This window comes from Paramisgurnus dabryanus, chromosome 16, assembly GCF_030506205.2.
Source record: "Paramisgurnus dabryanus chromosome 16, PD_genome_1.1, whole genome shotgun sequence".
Lineage (NCBI taxonomy): Eukaryota > Metazoa > Chordata > Actinopteri > Cypriniformes > Cobitidae > Paramisgurnus > Paramisgurnus dabryanus.
In genome coordinates this window covers 28504979-28526734 of record NC_133352.1, presented here as the reverse complement: position 1 = coordinate 28526734, position 21756 = coordinate 28504979, and the positions used below count along the sequence as shown (strand labels likewise).

The 21756-nt window shown below is 39.5% G+C and overlaps 1 protein-coding gene across 3 annotated transcripts in view; it reads left to right on the top strand.

Moving 5' to 3' along the window:
* Window positions 1-21756, top strand: part of pdgfrb (platelet-derived growth factor receptor, beta polypeptide) — a 78671-nt gene that overhangs the window by 29492 nt on the left and 27423 nt on the right. For all 3 annotated transcript variants that reach the window (XM_065274015.2, XM_065273999.2, XM_065274005.2), the window contains 10 exons: window positions 4140-4311; window positions 4392-4507; window positions 7406-7529; window positions 8776-8984; window positions 16429-16523; window positions 16753-16885; window positions 17065-17169; window positions 17247-17357; window positions 18029-18191; window positions 18589-18755. In XM_065274015.2, coding sequence (XP_065130087.1) covers window positions 4140-4311; window positions 4392-4507; window positions 7406-7529; window positions 8776-8984; window positions 16429-16523; window positions 16753-16885; window positions 17065-17169; window positions 17247-17357; window positions 18029-18191; window positions 18589-18755 — 1395 coding nt within the window. The remainder of the gene's footprint in view (window positions 1-4139; window positions 4312-4391; window positions 4508-7405; window positions 7530-8775; window positions 8985-16428; window positions 16524-16752; window positions 16886-17064; window positions 17170-17246; window positions 17358-18028; window positions 18192-18588; window positions 18756-21756) is intronic.

Genomic DNA, 21756 nt, shown 5'->3' with positions numbered 1-21756 from the left:
ACCATCTGTTTTTTCCTTGAGTCTGGTTACACGACCGGCGCTCGCTTCGCAATAGTTTGGAGGCATGCACACATTGGCTTCTTTGTATATCACAGTACATAGTAGATTGGACATCTCGCGCTTGTAGTTCTTTTTAAGCATATCTTTAAAAAGGTCGGTCCCGTACACATACCCCCTCTGGCCATTGCGTAGTCGTTCGAATGATCTTTGTGCCATCTTTTTCAAGAATCTGTAGTTTCGTAGACAACTTTACTTGCTTGTTTGTTTCTGAGTTCAATCGCCTTCTCAGCAACAAAAGGCTCGTGTCCACTGTTTCCGCCGCGTTGCGTTTGATAGTTTGTTTGCGAATTCGGACACCTTTGCAGCATCAAAAGTTTCCACAGTTTCTGCAAAACATAAAACAGTCCTCTGGTGTGTACGAATCCGACACGGTTGTTCAAATTGTTCTGTGATGTGTTAATCCGGGGTTACGTTTTTGGTAAAGGTTCTGTGTTCAGAAGGAAAAACTTCTCATCTATACAGAACATTCTTCGCTTCACAACCCCCGCAGCGTTGGTCGTTTGGTCCGCACCACGTGATAACAGCCATTGCACACACACACACACACACACACACACACACACACACACACACACACACACACACACACATACACACATACACACATACACACACATACACACACACATACACGCACGCACCATATCCGCTGGGGGTTTTACGATGTTACGATCTTAAACCTAACCTAATATCAGATAATATGTTCAAATAGTTCATTTTTATTTTATTTAGTAAAAATTAAGGTTTACCTATTTAACGTAAGTCCGTGATTTTAATATTATGTAGAACCATGTCCTAACTGTTGTTGTGTTTATGGACGCACACAACCATGTTTAACAAAATGTCAAATTTGTTAAATGTTTTGTCTTTAAAGCAATGATTGTTGTCACGTATGTGACAACCTGGTTTATAACGACATCAAACGTTGATAAATAATATTTGCACCCGTTTTGTTGTCCTCTAAGGGCTAACACCATGGTTTATGTCATCATAGTATGTGTGATGAAATGTCTTAAAACTTCTAAGTTTCTTTAAATTACGAATAAGAAATAACATGCTTTAATCTGTATCTGAGTAATGAAGCCTGAAATCTAAAATAAACCTATTACTTTTTGTCAATGGGGGCTGAGTTTCTTTTATTTTACCAACACTCCCTCTGTCCAGACATCTGGGGGGTTGTCTGCTGGTTGATAGCGGACTGGTGATAGAGAGAGAGAGAGAGAGAGAGAGAGAGAGAGAGAGAGAGAGAGAGACTGAAACTGTTCGTCCAAACAACAAACTTTTTCCACATCAATAAATATGTCGAACACTCGCAAAACAAAAAACACCCCCTGGAATAACATGTTCAAGAACCCTTTTATTTTGGCAATGTTTACCGTGTTACATTTATCGTAAATAGACATGTACACACTTCGATATTAGATGACATTAATGAATTAAACTCAAAATAGGGTGTGAAATGTCTTAAAACGTTTAAAAGGCTCTTAACGCCAGATATATGTGCGCATCAGTGTACGTTTTCTGGCAACGTTGGTACACGCATTCACATGTTTTAATCAGAGACTTGGTTAAAGAAAGTCCCAAATCTAAAATAAAATCCTATTTTGCCATAGTGGACAGAATTACATTTATTAACATTATTTTAAAATGGCAGATATGAACGCTCACCCTGCGCTTTGTCAGGCACCGCCGGATCTTTAATGGCTTGAACAGAACCCCCTGCTTGAAATGCTTCACAGATCTCGTGAAGCGAATCAGCTTTTATATAGTTTAAAATAAATAGGATTTAGTCTAAAGAAATGTCGACCTACGGGGGTTTTGGTACAATTCCTTGCTATACACGTACTGCGTATTTCATTAAATAAATTGTGTTGTTAAAAACTTTTAGATACAGTAATGTTTGCCATAAATAGATTATGATCTAAAATAAACCTTTTACTTTTTTTTTGACAGAGTTACCATATTACATTTTACCACTACAGTTTTAAAAGACTCTACCTAGATTACAAACCGACCCTGCTGTGAAATATCTATCACACACGGTCATAAGTTCAGCATCAAAAACTTTGTGTCTTATCAGAAAAATACAGCTTATAGTTAAATAGATAATAACAGATTTAAGTTTAACCAGTTACAACTATAATATTTTATTCTAGCGTGACTTTAAAGAAGTCTCTTTACAAAACAAACGTATTATCAAGTTGTATTTATAAGACACACGCAGTCAATTCCCCTAAATCTAAAAAATACTTTATTTTTGTCAGAGCAGACAATATAAGACTCTTTGTATAATATACACATATTCACACATGTTTTAAGAAGCCTTTAATTAAAAATAAAACCCAAAAATGGGGTGAATACGTCTTAAAAACATTTAAAAGTTTATTAACGTCATATATAAGTTTCTCTGTCACCATCTGTGCACGTATACACATGTCTTAGTCAGAGACTTGGTTAAAGACTCCCCTAAATCTAAAATAAAATCCTATTTTGCCATAGTGGACAGAATTACATTTATTAACATTATTTTAAAATGGCAGATATGAACGCTCACCCGGTACTTTGTCAGGCACCGCCGGATCTTTAATACGCGTGAAACTATAGTGCAGTTATGAAAAGATTCACGGAATTCCTGAACCGTTTAAAAATTTATTTAGTTTAGACTATCGTCTAAAGATTGTAGTATTGACGGCTCCGAAGGTAATGGCTCAGGTCATTGCTTAAACTATACCCGTATACGGAATATTTAATTAAATAACTTGTGATGTTACAATCAAAAGTTTTAATCAGAGACATGGTTAAAGATTCCCCTAAAATCTAAAATAAACGCCTATTTTGCCATAGTGGACAGAATTACATTTATTAACTTTATTTTAAATGACAGATATGAAACAATCACCCAACGCTTTGTCAGACACCGCCGGATCTTTAATACGCGTGAAACTATAGAGCATGTCATGAAAAGATTCACGGAACTCATGAATCGTTTAAAATTTTATTTAGTTTAGACTTTCGTCTAAAGATTATAGTATTGCCGGCTCCGAAGGTTATGGATCAGATCATTGCTTAAACTATACACGTATACGGAATATTTCATTAAATAACTTGTGTTGTTACAAACAAATGTTTTAATCGTAGCATTGTTCATGATTTGTCTAAATCTAAAATAAACATTTTACTTTTTTGACACCGTAATGGGGGATTGTTTTACCAACATTGAGTTTTAGAAATCTTTAATCGCTTTACAACACGCACCCCTGTGAAAGAATGCAGGTCTTGTGCGAAAGGAGGGAGGAAGGGTGAGAGCTGACATCAAATGTCAATAAACAGCAAATGTCGAAACACGAGCCGTCATTAAACATGACACCATACGCTTGACATAAAACACACTCAGGAAAAACAATCACTCTAAATGACCGGCAATAAAACCATTAAATACTTTCTGTCTAAAGTTGACAACTTGTACAGATTTTGATTGATGGTCCCGCCCCCTGCCAAACACGAGCTGTCAAAGAAGTCATAAAACACAAACTGTCAAAACACCATCTGTTAAGGAGTCATAAAACACAAACTGTCATAAAACCATCTGTTAAGGGTCATAAAACACAACCTGTCAAAACACCATCTGTCATGGGGTCATAAAACGCCATCTGTCAAGGGGTCATAAAACGCCATCTGTCAAGGGGTCATAAAACACGACCTGTCAGCGGGTGGGGGAGGGGGTCATAAAAGTTTGACGAGAGGTGTCCCCATATAACTACTATGGTCATTCATAAAACATGGGCTTTGTAATATACACAATATCAAAGGGCAATTAAACAGGCATATACATCCCATTCACTTACATTGTAAGAGAGACTACACAGAGATATAATCAGGATATCAAAGAGATCTGGACGGTCTGGCTCTTTAAACTACAACCTCACTGCACTTTCTGAATCAATAGTTTTATTATGTGTCTCATACACAGACTGAGTGTTTTAAAGTGCTAACACTGTACAGCCACAGAGTTCAGTGGGAATGCTTATGACCTTCAATGACTTTCAAACTAAATGCACTATCTGTTGACATGTCCACAGAGAAAGGTTTCGTGGCCCTCACGTCTCATCTGGACAGGAACGTCTCTGCAAAGCTCGGTGAAAATGTTGAGCTCAAAGTGGAAATAGAGGCATATCCCAAACCCACTGTTAAGTGGACTAAAGATGGAGTCCTTATTCGTGGACCAACCATGAGACAGGAACATGAGACTAGGTAATAAACCCGCATCATAAAACAACATCAATCCCCTCAACAGGATAATGCTCTAGATGTTTCCTGGGGATCTGTCGCAGGTATGTCAGCACGTTGACCCTGGTGAGGATCCGACTGGAGCAGATGGGTCTCTACACTGTCAGTGTCCAGAATGAAGATGACGTTAAAAAGATGACCTTTGACCTCGAGGTGAAAGGTGAGGGAGTTTGACATCAATTCTCGCACCATATCGTTGCAGCCCATTTCCTGAGATAAGACGGCCGTGGTGGCTGCAAAAAAACAGTTGGTGTCATGTTAAGAATATTTTAGTTTATTTTAATAAAAAAAACAATAACAAATAGATACTTTATTGTATTAAGTTATTTTATGTTTATGTGCAGTAATGCATTATTTTTCGATTATCTTTAAATGATCACAAAAGTGTTTTGGAAAATCTGCCCTTACAAAAATTACCAAGGTTATACTACACTTATTATGGCTAAACCATAGTTACTTTCATAGGTGGAGTTTGGGGGTCCGGAGGGCATGGCCCCCCAGACCAGAGCCAATTATGATTTCATTTGAGCTTTTACTGAAATAAAAATATGAGAATTAATATTTTATTTGTCTAATCCTAACATTTTAATGGGTAGACTGAGTAACTTCCTTAATTCATTCAGTAATTTATTTAAACCATATTTAAATTAAAACCATGAAGCCGCACTCTCTCGCTTATTTTTAGGTATTGCAGTTACCTTGTTTGCCGATAGGTGCCCCCCAAGCACAAATGCAACACTCTGCTTATGGTTTCTGTAGTAAAACCACTAGTAGTAGTTTAGTTTTGCCAGGGATAACCAAGACGCTAAAAAACATGGTTACTACAAAGAAATGGCAATTCTTATGTATTCGTTATTCATTCGTATTAATTCGTACTAACACATTCGTGTGTTTTTGTGACTTTCGCCCCAGAGACTCATGTTAGGGGGGGGTTTAGAGGAGTTTTTCATTATTGTTTTGTATATACTCATACGTATTTGAACGATTCACTTCAACTCCTAAAATACGTACAAATTCCTGCGAGATCATGTAATAATAAACCAATGGTTGATTTCCTTAAGGGTCATTCTATATAAAACTGTTTCTTCCTCGATGTGGCTGTTTGTTGGATTAGTGAAATTTAAACAAATGTATTACTTAGCGCACTTGTCCACACGGGTATTTTCAAAACCGAAAATGTTTCTATGCGCTTTAACTGTTCGTCCACACGCAAACGCAGTATCAGGTGAATCAAATCTAAACTTTTTAAACTTCAGCTAGGGTGAAGTTTTTTAGAAACTCCGTTGTTGTGTAGACTAGAGGTCTCCAACCACCTGGACGCAACCCAGTACCGGGTCGTGGACAAGCTGCCATTGGGTCGTAAGAATGTCCTTGCGTATAAATGCGTATAATAGCGTAATAGCTTAATCTGGTATTTTGTCCTTTAAGAGCCGACTTCAAATAACATCGATCATTTCCACTTTTGTACATGGTCGCGCTCTCTATTTTTCTCTGTCTCTTCGTATAGTACCAGCGTATAGGCGATCACATTGCTGTCATTAGAGTTTGAGCATACAGTAGGCTACTTTTAAAACACAATTGATTAAAGAATTGCAGAGGTATGACATTATGAATAATTTGCAAATGTACCTCGCAAATCATGTAAATACGTGAAGACGTTCAACTCTGTGATATCGCAAACGACTGAAAAGTAGCTTAATTATTTTCTTCTTTGTAAAACAACATAATTATCTAGCGATCGTGGCACCATGATCAAAATAAACTCTTTTACTGCAGTAATAATATTTTATCGAGTACACTTTTAACGTAGGATTGAAAGAACCTAAACAGCCCTGTGTCAATCATCATTAAAATCATATGGTAAACGGGAGTCATGCCTGTCCGCGCCAAGCCGCAATTCTTCTGGCATCTCCCCTCCTCATCTCCTATTTCACTGCATTTTTCTTCTGCTCTGTTACTTGAATTTGGGGCTCAAGCCCGACCAAGATTCGAGCTGCCTTCGAGAAAAGCAAGCCAAGTTTGTTTACCATTAATTATTAAGACTAAATGGGCAGGCAAACTCGTGAAACAGTGAAAGTAAAACAATCCGCCAAAATATGATTTTTTTTATTTATAGTATATTTTATATCTATATAAAATATACTATAAATAAAGCAATTATCAATTTTCCTAATGCATGGTTGTTTGATCTTTCCTTCCATTTAAAACGTTATATTATTAAATTTCGCAAAGGAGGATTTTCAGCACTTTGTTCAAACAGCCACTCAGTGAACCCCCCCAACCTCACCCACCAGTCCGCAAATTTTTTTAAAAATTTGAAACCGGTCCCCTGGTGTAGACGGTGAGTTTTTGCTTGTGACGTTGGACCTGTCCCAAATCGCACACTTCGTGTGGACTTTCGGTCTCGTCGCCTTAATTTGCACGTGCTCGCTTAGTTTACGAGTCCGTATGGTGTCCCAATTGTCATTGTTATGCTACGAAGTGTGCTCATCAGCGCCCCCTTTGCACCCTTGATGCGGTCTTCGGCTTTGTTGCAAGTCTCACGCACTTAACCAACCCAGAAATCATTGCAAAAGAGTCTGTCCCAAAAATACGACTCTGCTGCACCCTTGTTGACTTCATGATGTCATCAAAGTGTGGACTCTGAGGAAGTCCACAAGTCTGGAGTGCACCATTTGGGACACAGCCGTTGGTGTTTGTGCTGAGGCAAAAACTCTGCAATGACTTTTGATTGGCCAACATGGCTTTACAAGTAGGAATATATATCACCATCTTTTGGCTCTTGACAGCACTTCATACCTGTGACGGGTTGCATAAACAAAGCCTACCTTTCTATGTGACATACTTAAAACAGTTATGATCAATCTTGAACTTTTAAGACTAGTTTTAAATGGTTAAGCAACCGGCCACAGGTATTTGTGTGTTCAGATGAAGATTTTTTTTTTACGCAGAAGGGAAAAACTCATTTTATAAAAATACCTGTGTACGTGTGGACTAGGCCTTAATGTTTGTGTGTGTTTGAATATTATTGTGTGATGTCATGTTTCTGTCTTTATAGTTCCTCCTCAAATAACTGAACTGTCTGATCATCATCTGCCGGGAAAGAGACATGCGGTCACCTGTGTAGCCGAGGGTGTGCCATCACCCACCATCCAGTGGTTCAGTTGTGACAGCATGCCCAAGTAATGTGTCCATCATTATTATTACAATAAAACATTAAGCTCTGTTTTCGTTTCATTTGATGCCACGTTGAAATCAGATCAACTTTAAATGCATATTTTTTCTATTTGTCCAAAAGACAAATAGTACTTCCTTTGAAACATATGTTCTGCCCCAATGTTTATGTAATCTCAGATATGCTGTTTGTTTAGTGTGCCGATGGTAAACACTAGACTATTATGCAACATCTTAAAATGTTAAAAACCCTTTTAATGATTCTCATTCATATTTCATAAGGATTGTTTTAGAGATAAGTAAATTTGTACGTTATGAGTTTGTACAGCACTTTTGAAAAGCATTATACACACACATTGGCGCGATGAAGGGAAAGTGGTCGATGAGAATGAACATTTGCTTGAATGTGCTCTTTGCATCATCTGAATGCTGTGCATATGCTTATAAAACACTCCAGAATACTTCAGTATGAATAATGCAAATCGTGTATGCCGTAACAGCTATTAGTGCACACCTCTAGTCAATCACAGCACACTTACTTTACGACTGGAGCTCTGAATGCTCAGCTAAACCCAGCAGATATTATTGCCTGTGTTTGTTGAGGTTTGCAGATTGAATAATCACTAATGAGTTTTACCTTTACTTCCCAAGCATGATAAACATTTGAAACATTAATGTGCTATAAATAAATGGGCTGTCAAATATATTGAAATCATCAGAATATCTCAGATGTGCACATCACAAGTGTTAGCAATAACTGAATGATTTTAAAACAAGTTATGTATAGTAATATTTTTAGCAAAGAGACTGGCACAGGAAAGTTAGTGCTCTTGGGAGCTCACATGTGCGGAAGCGATCAGACAAAATGTATGAAGTGTATGGTTTAGGGATGTGAATTGCAATGGGTGTGACAATACGATACATATTGTGTGCATGTACATGTTAACATGTTATATCATGATATGTTGCGGCACAATGCATGCTATGATATATTTCTATACTTTTGCTTAGGTTTTGGTAGGGGTTAGTATGACAGGTAGCACAATGTTTGGCATTGAGAATCGAACCTATGACCTTCAGGTCGCAAGTCCAACTTTCGAACCATTAGGCCACAACTGCCTCCATGTACTATGCAATATTGTTTTCACATGCCCTAAACAGTTTGAGTGAGCTTGATTTATTTATCTCATTTAAAAACTGTGTGCGGTATGCATTCTCCAAATGCTAAATGCAGTCATTGTGTCTTCTCATAAGATGCAGTAACAAAAGTGCTGTATGGAGCCCTCTAGTGGAAGATCCAGAGACCGTCTCCATCCAGACTAACATCACCTACAACAGCACACGTAAGATCCACCAGGCTCACAGTCAGTTGTCGCTCCTGCGGCCACAGCTGCTCACCATCCGCTGTGAAGCCCGGAACGAGAGAGGAACCCGGGCCAGAGACATCAGGCTGGTCAACAACAGTGAGTACAATAACTCTGTGTGTGTGTGTTATAAAGTTAAAGCCCTCGTTTGAAATGAAGATCTCATGAGTGAAGCAGCACCCATGGAGAACAAACACAGAGAGGCTTTGGTTTCAATCCCATAATCATCCAGGGTTGTTTTCATGAGCAGCACTGAGAACCTGATACTGTTTCATCTGTGAGAAAAACACACACACATGCACACACACACATGTTAATGCCCTGGGAAACACGTACTCAAAATATGTTTATTATGAGAATCCAGTCGCTCTGTCTCAAAGTAAAAAAAATAAGGGTGAATGGTTGCTGTGGCACTAAACAGAATTGCAAAACTTACAAACAGATTCTGTCATTGTTCTAGCCCTGCCCAAAACTCCCATGATTTGTTAAATCATAAGCTGTCATATCAGACCGTTTAGGCAACATTTATTGACTCTCATGTCATTTAAATAATGTATATGACTCAATCTTCTGTGGAACACAAAAGAAGATATTTAGAAAAATTTCTCGATGGTTTTGTGACCAAACAATGGAAGTCAAAGGTGGCCAGTGTTGTTCGGTTACCAACATTCTTCAAAATATCTTTTGTGTTCTAAAGGTTTAGAGTGACATGATGGTGAGTAAATGATGAAAGATAAAAAAATATTGGGTAAATAATCATGTAAATCAGCATTTAACATAAATCAGTATTTAACGTGAATCAGCATTTAACATGAATCATTATTTTAACGTGAATCAGTATTTAACGTGAATCAGCATTTAACATGAATCAGCATTTAACGTGAATCTGTCATGATAAATTATGAGAGATGAGGAAGCAGTTGCGAGTGAACAATGAAAGTTTATTAAAGCACACTTTAAACAGGAAGCACAGGAACGAAGGACAACGGTGGAGCCTGAGTGCGGGTGAAGGTGACGACGTTCAGGGACGTGCACAGGAATTTTTAGGGGCAGTTGCTCTGTCCTAAAAAAAGGGCACCCCCACCCCCCCACCCCCGAAAAAACTTACGGCCTATATGAAGGACTGAGAATAACAGGGTCTTTATTAAAATCACCAAACATGTTTGCCTAATGCCTACCAAAAAAATAGTAGCCTAGGCTGCTTGTCTGCAAGCTATGATAGTTAGCTGCTATCTGTCTGATTATTTAGGCTAACATGGCAAACTCAGCCTGGATTTATGAAGATTTTAACAGAGGTGGAAAGAGTAGCCAATAACTTTACTTAAGTAAAAGTACAAGTGAGTAAAGAAATAATTACTCAAGTAGAAGTAAAAAGTATGCAATGAAAATAATACTCAAGTAGCGAGTTACTAGTTACTCATGAAAAAATTAATCTAGATACATACATGCACGCGCACACCCACCCACAATACAGTGCCCTCCATAAGTATCAGAACAGTAAAGACAAGATTTTTCTTTTTGCTGTGGAGACCAGATATTGGTAAGATAAATATCAGTATGTCAGAAGTTTAGAATGTCACATTTTATTAATCTTTGTTTATGTTTCAACACATACATGCTTTAACAACAAAGAACAACAGCATTAAATGTTGACTTATGTGTGTTGTACCCAAATGCACACAAGTGAATCAAACTGATTCTACACATTTTATGCTTTTCATGTGTAAACAATCAGGACACAGCTCAGTGCCCATTAAACAAAAATAATGTGACAGATTCTGTACTTTTGTATAATGTTTATATTTGAATGTTTAGACATTTCTTGACTCCACAGCAAACAGAAGAATACTTATGAAGGGCACTTATAAATTATATGTAAAACTGCAACATACACAAACAGTACAGAAAAAAAGAATACAAACACAGAATAGACAAGCATTACAAATTAGCTGTAGTCTCAATGTTGATGTAGCTTATAGCTGAAATATCAGCCAAGTAAACTGACAAAGAGTTTTGCATTCATTATGTATAAAGTTAGAATCTCCTAAGATGGTCTGAGGACATTGACAGTTTACACTTACATAAAAATGATTTTAGACAAAACTCATGTTTTCTTACGTTGTCATGTCACGTGTGTTTTGTGAGAATCACTTACATCAGTACAGTATACAGCGAATCAGACGTCAATCATCGATGGATTTTCTTCAGTCTGTGCTACAATGCTTCTGGACTTCTGGAGGCTGCGCGACGAACAGGTCACGCGTATGTAATGGCGGGTACATGTGTGAAGTTTTGCTTTTAGTTAAAAGATTGATAAATTCATATCCACGTCACCCAAAACTGTTTATATTCGGCGTGTTTCTACATAGGCTACGAGTAAAACAGCATCAGACGATTCCGTGTTTGCAGCGATCTGAACAATTCATTCAAATTCAAAACGTTTGGCCCATTTGCTTTGTAAAGAATCGATTCAAAAGACTCATTTATTTGCAACACTTTGTAAGGAATCGACTCAAACGAGTCATTAATTCGCGAATGCCTCAGAAACACGAGACAGCAATTTAAAAATAAAATATAAATTTCGTAATTAATTAAAATACAGTAACGAAGGAACGCTGCACAATGTAAACGAAGTAAAAGTAAAATTTCTTCCACCTCGGAAGGGCAACTTGAGTCAAGAAGGGCATATGGGCAGTTGCCCGGGCAACCTGAGCAACCCCCCTGTGCACGTCCCTGACGACGTTGGTGGAGTGATGATCAGTGGTGTAAATCCAAACTGATGACCGGAAACATCCACGCGGAGACGAGACGACACGACACAATAATAGGTACATCCACAAACGGATAAGTCCAAGCTTGAGTATCCAACTGTTGAGTGTAAGGATCTGGCAGAGAAACAGAGAAACTGGTGAGTATATATGGAGTGATGTAATGATGAACAGCTGTGCCGGTGATTAGGGTCTAATGAGAGTGCAGACAGGTGAAGACACTTATCCCCGGCAGGAACAGTCTGCTGACTGTGACAGTACCCCCCCCCTTGAGGAGTGGCTACCAGACACTTCCAGAGGCTAGAGATCAGGTGGGAGGTGGACTGGTGGAAGAGCAGGGGGAGGGACGGAGGGCCAGGCCCGGGAAGAGGCCAGGATCCGGGAAACCAGGACAAGGCTGACCGATCAGGGGGCCAAGGAGAAGCCGCCGACGGGATCAGAGGCCAAGGTGGAGCCACAGATGGGACCAAAGACCAAGGCGGAGCCGCAGGCGGAGCCAGAGACCAGTAAGGACGTAGAGACCATGGTGGGGCTGGTGGTAACAGGAACCTGGGTAGAGGGCGGAAGCAAACAGAGGCCCTCTGGGCCATGTTAGTGATGGCAAAAAACTTGTGGAGCTCAGGATCGGCCTTCTTGGACCCGGCAGAGAGTTCAGAAAGCTTGGGATCGGCCATCTTGGGCCAGGAAGAGAGTTCAGGGAACTCGGGAACAGCATACTTGGTAGAGATAGATAACTCATGGGACTCCAATTCAAACTCCTCCTCCATAATGAGAGGTGCATAGAACTCACGTGACCTTAGGGGAACGAGTGGCTCCATTGTGGCAGAGAGAGTGCGTGGTTCAGGTTCGGATCTTTTAGTCCTGACATCGAAGAACACAGGTTCAAATCCTCCAGCCATGCGAGGGTGTTCAGATGATTCATGTTTGTGAGTTTGGGTAATGCCCTGTGGAACAGGTGTACAGAAAACAGACCACACCCAACACAACGCCAGAGCAAACATAGACGCTTCATAAAGTTCGTAAAGTTCAAGAAGTTCTTGAGGTTTGAGTAATCCCAGTGGCCAGAACAGTTTCATTGTCTTAGCATCATGAACGATGGTAATTTCATGTGAAAGGGTGACTTTGTTGGCTATAAACAGTTCCACAGAATCATTTACTATTAACGAATCACTTTGAAATGACTCACTCAAAGATGATTTACTCTGGGACTCGTTGGAGAGTTTACTCGGCTCCGATGATATCCTTGGGTCAGAGGACTCAGGAGACTCACTCGGGTCAGAAGACTCACTCGGCCCAGAGGACTTAGGGGAATCACTTGGCTCAGAAGACTCACTCGGCCCAGAAGACTCACTCGGCCCAGAAGACTCACTCGGCTCAGCGGACTCAGAAGATTCACTCGGCTCAGCGGACTCAGAAGATTCACTCGGCTCAGCGGACTCAGAAGATTCACTCGGCTCAGCGGACTCAGAAGATTCACTCGGCTCAGCGGACTCAGAAGATTCACTCGGCTCAGCGGACTCAGAAGATTCACTCGGCTCAGCGGACTCAGAAGATTCACTCGGCTCAGCGGACTCAGAAGATTCACTCGGCTCAGCGGACTCAGAAGATTCACTCGGCTCAGCGGACTCAGAAGATTCACTCGGCTCAGCGGACTCAGGAGATTCACTCGGCTCAGAGGACTCAGGAGATTCACTCGGCTCAGAGGACTCAGAAGATTCACTCGGCTCAGAGGACTCAGAAGATTCATTCGGCTCGGAGGACTCACTTGGCACAGAGTCTAGGAATTGAGGCTCGAAAGACTTGTTAGACTCAAAATTCTCTCTTGACTCAAAAATCTCATTAGGCTCAAACATATCACATGACTCAAAAACTTCACGGGTAACAGAGAGTACCTGTGGTTCCGGATCCGATGATCCAGTTGAGTTGAAGAATTCAGTTGATTCAGGTTTGAGTCCCCCAGTCCTAACAGGTTGGTCAGATGATTTGGGTTCAAGAGCTTGTGAGATTTCCTGTTGAGCTGAAGAGCAACACATAGTTCCAACAGTACCCACAGGTAGAGCATCAGCAGGAGATTTAAATAGTTCAAAATATTCATTTAAACTGGATGATTCAAATGAGTTGAATCCTTTCATCAATTCCCGAGATTCTGAGAGGTTCACAGAGTAGTTAGTGTGGATCGGTTCCTTTGAACCGGACAGTTCACCTAGCTCAATAGACTTAGGTATCTCACTCGTTTTGGAAAGCTCACTGGGAGAACGGAGCAGTCTGGGAATTCCGGCCGCTCGAACCGACGTTATTGGGCTGTCCGTAACACTACTGACCAGGCGACGACGTGGAACTTTGACAGAGTCAATAGAACCGGAGACTGACTCATACACCAAGTCGGATACGGCGGCAGCTGTACTGAGTTCGGACACCAGCTCTGACAAGACAGGGCTAAGCAATGCGGTGTCCGGGGCACCAATGGTTTGCTCTGGGTTAACAGGCAGCACTAGCTTCTTCCTCTTCCTGCGATTACGGGGTTTCTGTGGTGGTTGAACAATTATCGGCTCAAACGGCATTTCAGTCCTCTGTACCGGGGCGGAGACCGTGACGGAGGATTCCCATAAATCCCGACGGCTGCGGTTGTACAGATAACTCACAAAGGCCCAAAAATCCAACACTTCCAACCCGTCCATCTCCCACCGAGGCAGAGGGTCATCCAGACAATGGTTGAGCCAGCTCTTTTGTTCCGACTTATTGAGTCCCAGACCATAAGCGTGGGTCCAAAAGACCTGAGCAAAACCCAGAATTGACTCACCCCGCTGCCGGAGGGAAGCCAAACTCCTCCGTCTCTCTCCCCACTCTCTCTCTGAGGAAGGAGGGCGATCACTGTGGGGCTGAGACATCCCGGAGTACACTCGCTGCTTCCAATTTTGGCCAGATCCTTCTGTCATGATAAATTATGAGAGATGAGGAAGCAGTTGCGAGTGAACAATGAAAGTTTATTAAAGCACACTTTAAACAGGAAGCACAGGAACGAAGGACAACGGTGGAGCCTGAGTGCGGGTGAAGGTGACGGCGTTGGTGGAGTGATGATCAGTGGTGTAAATCCAAACTGATGACCGGAAACATCCACGCGGAGACGAGACGACACGACACGACACAATAATAGGTACATCCACAAACGGATAAGTCCAAGCTTGAGTATCCAACTGTTGAGTGTAAGGATCTGGCAGAGAAACAGAGAAACTGGTGAGTATATATGGAGTGATGTAATGATGAACAGCTGTGCCGGTGATTAGGGTCTAATGAGAGTGCAGACAGGTGAAGACACTTATCCCCGGCAGGAACAGTCTGCTGACTGTGACAGAATCAGCATTTAACGTGAATCAGCAATTAGCGTGAATCAGTATTTTTACTTGAATCAGTATTTAACGTGAATCAGAATTTAACGTGCATCAGTATTTAATATGAATCATCATTTAATGTGAATCGGTATTTAACATGAATCAGCATTTTAACGTGAATCAGTATTTAACATGAATCAGCATTTTAACGTTAATCAGTATTTAACATGAATCAGTATTCAACGTGAATCAGCATTTAATGTGAATCAGCATTTAACATGAATCAGTATTTTAATGTGAATCAGCATTTTTCATGATTTTTACAAAAGTTTAATGACTTCCAGAAAATTCTCTTTTTTTTAAATATATAAACATACAATATATGAAATAAAAGAACAGACCCTTAGCTTTCAAACAAAAAAATCTGTTTCATCCTACCTTCATCTGTTCTGTTTTTATCACCTCTCAAATATGTGTAGGTTTCATCAAAAACACCAAATTTTAGATTTTTGTGAAGGACTTTTGATAGAGATCAGATGCAGAGCGATCTTTAAAACATACACGGACTTACAGCTATTTGCCCTAGGGCAATACTTCCGGGTTTTATAAGTTGCGCCACCTGGTGGATAATAGCGGTATTGCAGATTGATGAGATAACTCTTCAATGGCGGGGGAAAGAGTTAAAGTGAATCATTATTTAAACGCGAATCCGTATTTAACGGGAATCAACATTTAACGTGAATCAGCATTTAACGTAATTCAACTTTTAACGTGAATCAGCATTTAACGTGAATCCGCATTTAACGTGAATCGGCATTTAACGTGAATCAGCATTTATTGTGAATCAGTATTTTAACGTGAATCATTATTAAACGTGAATCATTATTTTAATATGAATAATTATTTTAACGTGAATCAGCATTTCACATGAATCAGCATTTAATGTGAATCAGCATTTAACGTGAATCAGTATTTAAAGTGAATCATTATTTTACCATGAATCATTATTTTAACATGAATCTGTATGTACTGTAACGTGAATCATTATTTTAACGTGATTCATTATTTTAACGTGAATCATTATTTTAACGTTAAATAAGAATGTTAAAGTAAATCATTATTTTAACATGAACCATTATTTTAACGTGAATCTGTATTTGACATGAATCAGCAATTAACGTAAATCAGCATTTAACATGAATCAGGATTTAACGTGAATCAGCATTTACCGTGAATCAGTATTTAAAGTGAATCATTATTTTTCCATGAATCATTATTTTAACGTGAATCAGTATGTAACGTGAATCAGCATTTTAAAGTGAATCAGCATTTTAAAGTAAATCATTATTTTAACGTGAATCTGTATTTAAAGTGAATCAGCATTTAATGTGAATCAGTATTTTAACGTGAATCAGTATTTAAAGCATGTGTTTTGTCTCTGTCCAGCGTTGTTCTCACAGGTGGCTGTCCTGGCTGCTGTTCTGGCACTTGTGGTCATCGTCATCATCTCCATCATCATCCTCATCGCTGTGTGGAGGAAGGTTAGTGAAATCATATCCTGCTTCACTGACACTCAGGCCTCACAACAGAGTCCCTCCTCTAGGAGGAGCATTCAGGGTTAGCAAAACAAACAGTAACACAGCACCAGATCTACTTAATGTATGTCAGCAGAGATGCTTTTGAGAGAAAAGATTTTATATGACAACTCAGAGTCACATCATTTACTGCAAATTTAGCATTAATAACCTGCAACACTTTTCTCTTCTGCAGAAACCACGGTATGAAATCAGGTGGAAGGTGATTGAATCAGTCAGTTTGGACGGACATGAGTACATCTATGTAGACCCAATTCACTTACCGTATGACCTGGCATGGGAGATGCCACGAGACAGTCTGGTGCTAGGTGAGAATTCCAACATGTATACCACAGACATATAGTTTGCTATATCTGCCTGTTAAGTAACCACAAATAACAGCTTAGCCACTGGCAAACCAATCTTCAAAGAAAAAATTAACTGCTCAGCTATTGATTTGTCTTATATAACAACTCATCAGAATCGTTTGAACTGTATGTTTATTCAGGTCGTACATTGGGATCTGGAGCATTCGGGCGTGTTGTTGAGGCGACGGCATACGGTCTCGGTCTCTCTCAGTCTGCCACTAAAGTGGCAGTAAAGATGCTTAAATGTAAGTGTAAAAACAGTACAGTAAACACATGATTTAACACAAACATGATGCTCACTCGTGGTTTCTCATTATTGTAGCAACCGCACGGAGAAGTGAGACACAAGCTCTGATGTCTGAACTGAAGATCATGAGCCATCTTGGTCCTCACCTGAACATTGTGAACTTGCTGGGCGCCTGCACCAAACAAGGTGAACAGTCCCGATGCTTTTTTATTATGTTTTTTTTTTTCAAATTGAACACTGTAGTATGAAAATAAAATAAAATAAAATAGGCTCACTGTGACTTACTAAAGAAATAAGCTTGCAATAAAAGATTTTACCGTGGTAAAGAGTATAGTTTATTCCAAAATGGCATTAGATAGTTTTCCATTTTTAAATCGAAAAACATACATCAAAACCAATCTATACAATTATCTATTGTCGTTCTAATGGGTCACAGGTCAGCTTGCTACCTCTTACGAACATGTCTATGGCCATAGTTTATTAAGTTTGAAGTATAAATGTTTCCCTACAAATTCCATCCCTTGAAGACATTCAATAACTGTATGGATGAGTTTTTAATGGATGCGTGCACTTTTTGGAGCTCTATAAAAATGCCATTATAAAGCTGAAAAAGAGACTGGATATTATTTAATATAACTCCGACTGTGATTGGCTGAAAGAAGAAGGTCATATACACCTAGGAGGATGTTTTAAGGGTTAATAAAATATGGGATTCTTTTTTGGGTGAACTATTCATTTAATATAAAACTTATAAAGATGATTCAGTGTCACTCAATAGAAACCCAATGAATTTTTGTGTTTGATCCAACAATCTTTTGATCTTCAGTTTTCAAATCTACTTATTTTATTTCACTCAGGTCCACTGTACCTGGTAACCGAATACTGTCGCTATGGTGATCTGGTGGATTACCTGCACAGGAACAAGCACAGCTTCCTTCAGTACTACACAGACAAGAACCACATCGCCAACGGCAACAGCACTCAGATCTGTCATGATGCTGATGTACCAACCGGGAAAGAGTATGAGAACCCTCCGTTTTCTTTTTTTTAGATTCTGTTGTAACATTTTTGGCATTTACTGTATCATTTTAAAATATGAAACTGTCTAACAGGAAGTGTAATGTTTTTATGTAAGTCTGCGAAACAAAAGCCCAATCCAAACCACATTCATTTATAATTTGAAATCCAGTTGAATTTAAATGTCTCAGTCTAAATCTATTTGGATTTCATTCTTTAGTTCGACATACGTGTGTACAGTAATGTCTATTGTTTTATGTTCACTATGTAGTGAGTAGTGAACAAATATATCTGTACTGAGCAGATCTGATTTTAAAGCTTGCAAAATGACAGTGTGAACCGATCTGAAGATCAAATTTGAAGAAATATTAAAGCTGACTGATCTCACTGTGATCTCTAGATATGTATCGTTTGGCAGCGAGTGTGATGGAGGTTATATGGACATGACTAAAGATATACAGACAGAATATGTTGCCATGCAAGAGCTCACAGACACTATCAAGTATGCTGACATTCAGCCGTCACCCTACGAGTCCCCTTACCAGCAGGACATCTACCAGGAGCAAGGTACTGCACATACTGTATATCTTTCTTTTACAAAAAGCTTTGGATTAAAACATCAATCCACCATGTGAGTGACTGTGGTTTTCAGAAGTTGATGAAGGGTATACAAACCCTGTAAGCTTGGTAGAAATCACGGTACCCTATGTCCTCATCTTCATTTTATAAAAATCAGGAAATAGCAATACACAAGTGGGGCGCATACTGGGCGAGAAGCGTTGCGTCGTGTGTAGGACAACTCGTAGATATCGCACACCGGACGTGCACATTAAATACCCTGAGCTTTTGTCAGACACGGTCTACTTCCAGATGCAAAATATGATTTAACAACCGATGTTAATCGTTAACGATTTTGGACAAATATGAGTCACAGTGGACAACCACCATTAGGCGCCACCGATGTGTGTACATTCATTGAAAAAAATTGCTTGATTTTTATAAATGCCCATACATACGTCACACATACATACCTCATGTATCTTATTATACATGCGACCTTCTTATGAACAAAAGGTACAAAAGCTGTCACTGGGGCGGTACCCTTTTAAAAAGTACACCTTTGTGTTACCTATAGAGTGCATAAAAAACCCGCAAAGGTACATATTTATACCTCAACGCTACATATCTGTATATAAATGGTACATATTAGAAACCTTTTAAAGGGTAGTGTCCCAGTGACAGCTTTTGTACCGTTTTTCTGACAGTGTGGGATAAAAACATGTCTGTCTATTAATACTAGAAACCACTATGCTATTTTTAAAGTATGCCATTTACTGTACTGTAGGTCCAATTGCATCCAAATCTGCTGGCATGCTTTGATCTGAATCTGTTTTTAATCAGAATCTAAACAAGTTTTTTGTTTCTTCCTCTTCGTGGCAAACATTGTCAGGACTGATTTCAGTTTGGCCTAAACACAAAAAACAAATGATGTGACTAAAGTTTTATCCCGGCAGGGCCACACCTGCCTCTTCTTCTCTATGAATTTGCATGCAATTAAATGAATCACTTTAAACATAATCAGACTGCTTTGTTTGTATTGTAACACTGCGGTGATGACAAGATTTTCTGTTTTCAAATGAGGAAGTTTAGCAATGAACAATAATCCAAGTCACGAAATAGTGTAAACTGTGTATTATGCAGATGTTATGTATAGTGGAGAAACGCACACACTAGTGTGTGTCCATGTGTGTGCGTGTTTTAAAAACAACACGTGTTATGATTTAAATCTTAAACTATAAAGAGAAAAAAATATGTTTTCACTTCCTGATATGACAGGATGTCCGATGAACTGCCTCCACTGTGGTAAACTTAACCACATGATGATGCTCCACTATACATAACAGCATAATACACAGTTTACACTATTTCGTGACTTAGATTATTGTAATCTTCCTCATTCGAAAAACAGAACATCTTGCCATCACCACAGTGTTATAACAATGCTGTAAACTTTACCGCAGTGATTTAATTAAAACTGTAATATGTCACGTATAAGAGATGCTTTACTAGAAGGTTGTGTGGTTTCTTATGTCGACATGTGAATTAATATGGAGCAAATCACCCAACCACAAAAGTACTGTGGTGGTACAGTGATGCTATTGGATGGTTATACAGTCGGAAGAAAAACTAGATATTAAAGTTTGAGGACAAACTTTATGTTGGCTTGACAAAGCCTGGTCTGAACGTTTAAGACAGTTTGACAGAAGTTTGACAGAAGTTTGGTTTAGTAGGCTATCTTGTTGTTAGTATGCTTAAGTATGAAGCTTTTTAAAATAAAGCTAACATAATTTAGCATAAAGCTAGCCTGATTTAGCATGAAGCTAACATGATTTAGCATAAAGTCAGCATAAAGCTAATATGTTTAAAGACCCAACCCCCATGTCTCTATGATGTTCTGATGCGGAGATATAAGGCTTTGTTTGTTCCGTTGCTAGGGTACTAAGTTTGGTTGCTAGGCAGAAAATTGGCATCCCATAATGATTACACTTCAAGCCACAAGTAAAACGGTCCAACCCCCATGTCTCTATGATGTTCTGATGCGGAGATGTAAGGCTTTGTTTGTTCTGTTGCTAGGGTACTAAGTTTGGTTGCTAGGGAGAAAATCGGCATCCCATAATGATTACACTTCAAGCCACAAGTAAAACGGTCCAACCCCCGTGTCTCTATGATGTTCTGAAGCGGAGATATAAGGCTTTGTTTATTCCGTTGCTAGGGTACTAAGTTTGGTTGCTAGGGAGAAAATTGGCATCCCATAATGATCAACTTTCAAGCCACAAGTAAAACGGTCCAACCCCCGTGTCTCTAAGATGTTTTGAAGCGGAGAAATAAGGCTTTGTTTATTCCGTTGCTAGGGTACTAAGTTTGGTTGCTAGGGAGAAAATTGGCATCCCATAATGATCAACCTTCAAGCCACAAGTAAAACGGTCCAACCCCCGTGTCTCTAAGATGTTTTGAAGCGGAGAAATAAGGCTTTGTTTATTCCGTTGCTAGGGTACTTAGTTTGGTTGCTAGGGAGAAAATTGGCATCCCATAATGATCACACTTCAAGCCGCAAGTAAAACGGTCCAACCCCCGTGTCTCTAAATGTTCTGAAGCAGAGATATAAGGCTTTGTTTATTCCGTTGCTAGGGTACTAAGTTTGGTTGCTAGGGAGGAAATTGGCATCCCATAATAATCAACCTTCAAGCCACAAGTAAAACGGTCCAACCCCCGTGTCTCTAAGATGTTCTAAAGCGGAGAAATAAGGCTTTGTTTATTCCGTTGCTAGGGTACTAAGTTTGGTTGCTAGGGAGAAAATTGGCATCCCATAATGATCAACCTTCAAGCCACAAGTAAAACGGTCCAACCCCCGTGTCTCTATGATGTTCTGAAGCGGAGATATAAGGCTTTGTTTATTCCGTTGCTAGGGTACTAACTTTGGTTGCTAGGGAGAAAATTGGCATCCCATAATGATCAACCTTCAAGCCACAAGTAAAACGGTCCAACCCCCGTGTCTCTAAGATGTTTT